Source organism: Hipposideros armiger, unplaced genomic scaffold, assembly GCF_001890085.2.
Source record: "Hipposideros armiger isolate ML-2016 unplaced genomic scaffold, ASM189008v1 scaffold_679, whole genome shotgun sequence".
Taxonomy (NCBI): domain Eukaryota; kingdom Metazoa; phylum Chordata; class Mammalia; order Chiroptera; family Hipposideridae; genus Hipposideros; species Hipposideros armiger.
The window spans coordinates 568,557-570,663 of NW_017732029.1; the positions used below are offsets into that span (position 1 = coordinate 568,557).

Consider the following 2,107-nt stretch of genomic DNA (forward strand, 5'->3'; position numbering starts at 1 on the left):
ATGGCAAATAACATTTGTATTTAAGTGCTTTAAGCATTAAACATTGTATTTAGATTGCTAACGGAAAGGATTAAAACATATATAAAAATTAAACTTAGACATCTGGATATATTCCAGAGCTAGGAGGATATGTGTGTCACTTTCTCAAGTCAGCAAAGGCTATTATGAGGCTGCTCGTAATTTGTGATTACTGGGGGCTAGTTGATGTCATGGCGGCTCTGTTGTAAAGCAATGTCTGCGTGTGTCTCAGCTACTGAAAATGAAGTCCTGTCCCCTCAATGAGAGTACGTTTGAGGATTGGGCTGGGGGAAAGGAAAGACTTGAGAGAAATGTCTGGTGCATTCACTTTATAATCTTTTCTCTATACGGGCTGAAAACACTTATCTCTGATTCTTGCTAATGTTTGCTTCCAATATTTTCTTAAATTTTAAGGCTAAATTATTCATAGGAGTTATTGTAGACTGCCATCCATTCTAGATAAGAGGCGGTACGCATGACTAAAAAATTACACTGACAATGTGTCGTCCAGGAGTGTTTCTCTTTAGACTTGTTTTACTTTGATTTACGGCTCCCTGTATGACTCCTTTAGGTCATCGGCCCTGAGAGTGCCCATGGGTAATGAAAAGTTTAAGTACACTGCAGAGTCTCTGAATAAAGGCTTCAAAGCTGAGACAGTGACAGAGTGGAGCTGCATGTGGTATCTATTTCTCAATGTCATAATGAAGTTGCAAAAGGTCAGGTGAAACCGGTCCCATAATGCCATCCTTTGGGATCACATCAATTATATATATGTGCATTTACACAGGAAAAAAACCCAAACAAACAGCCTTTATTTGTGTGTGCAGTTTACTTTGTGCAATTGCCTCAAATAGAAGTGACCTAGCTTATAGGTACAGTATTGATTTTTGCAGTTGTACGTGGGTGAGAACCTCACACGTTTAATATGTTTATTCCTGAAAGGGTACTACACATGTGTGGAAGTCATCTTCACCCTAAGGAGACAGGTCGGGTTTTATATGATGGGCGTCTATGCCCCGACCCTGCTGATCGTGGTTCTCTCCTGGCTGTCCTTCTGGATCAACCCGGATGCCAGTGCTGCCCGAGTGCCCCNATATATGGAGTGCATAATGTGGAACAGTGAAAAAGATAAGAAAGCAACATATATACAACGATTGCCAATATTTTTTCTTTAATATGTACAGAAATAATCAAATAATGATCTGGATTTAACTTTGTTAAAAATTATGTGTCTTGATAATTGTAGAAATGGCAAAGGAGGAGAACTACATGGAGAAACAAGTATACAAAAAAACCTTAAATTGGAAGCCTGCGTGAATAATAATGAAATGAAACCCCACGAGAAATAGAAACTAAATTGAATTTGCCAATGAACATTTATATCAATTAGCTACCCACCTGCCTCTCATAAATGTAACAGTACCAGAAAAAGATCAAAAAAGATCAAGAAATGTTTCTCATAAAAGTTTATGGAGCAAATCACGATAATATCCAAGCACGCATTTTACTGCTCAGTGCATCCAATCATCGGAGCCTCCCCTAGTGGGTGCACCTTCATAAAGGAACATGGGGCAACCTGCTTCAGAATACAGGGCTCGTGTTATTTAGCCTGTCATTTAAGCATGGTGAGATGGAATGCAAAGATTCATTTTAAAGTGAGCAACTCTGGAGCAAATTTTTATAATATTTATGACCACTGAGGCTACCTAAAAATACATAATAAGCACATATGTATCAATCTCTAGTTCCTATGCACTAGATGAATATAAAATCAAATTCAGTAAGTGATGCCATCACAAAGCCAGGTACTTCAGAACCACTTCTATGAGACTCCTAATTGCAGCAAAGGGGATTTATGAAAGATTCTATTTTGGACATTTTGCACATGATTGTTACTTACAATAGAAACATATGTTCTTGTTTGTCCAGACAGGAAATTAAGATGAGTGTGGGGAACAGAAAAGGGAGGAACATTTTTTTAAAATTGTTTTGCCTTTTGTGTCTTTTTAAAACCTGTGCACAATTTAAATGAATTGTCTAGTTTCAAGGAAATTAAAGTTTAAAAAAAAAAGACAAACACCCTTCATTT

The 2,107-nt window shown here is 37.5% G+C and overlaps 1 protein-coding gene across 1 annotated transcript in view; it reads left to right on the forward strand.

Annotated features, from left to right (window-relative positions):
- The first annotated feature begins 816 nt into the window (after positions 1-816).
- The window catches only part of LOC109372937 (glycine receptor subunit beta), a 10,928-nt gene continuing 9,637 nt past the window's right edge, over positions 817-2,107 (forward strand). Inside the window, exon 1 of the mRNA XM_019626466.1 lies at positions 817-1,110. Within this exon, the coding sequence (XP_019482011.1) occupies positions 1,017-1,110 (94 nt within the window). The 5' untranslated portion in view covers positions 817-1,016. The remainder of the gene's footprint in view (positions 1,111-2,107) is intronic.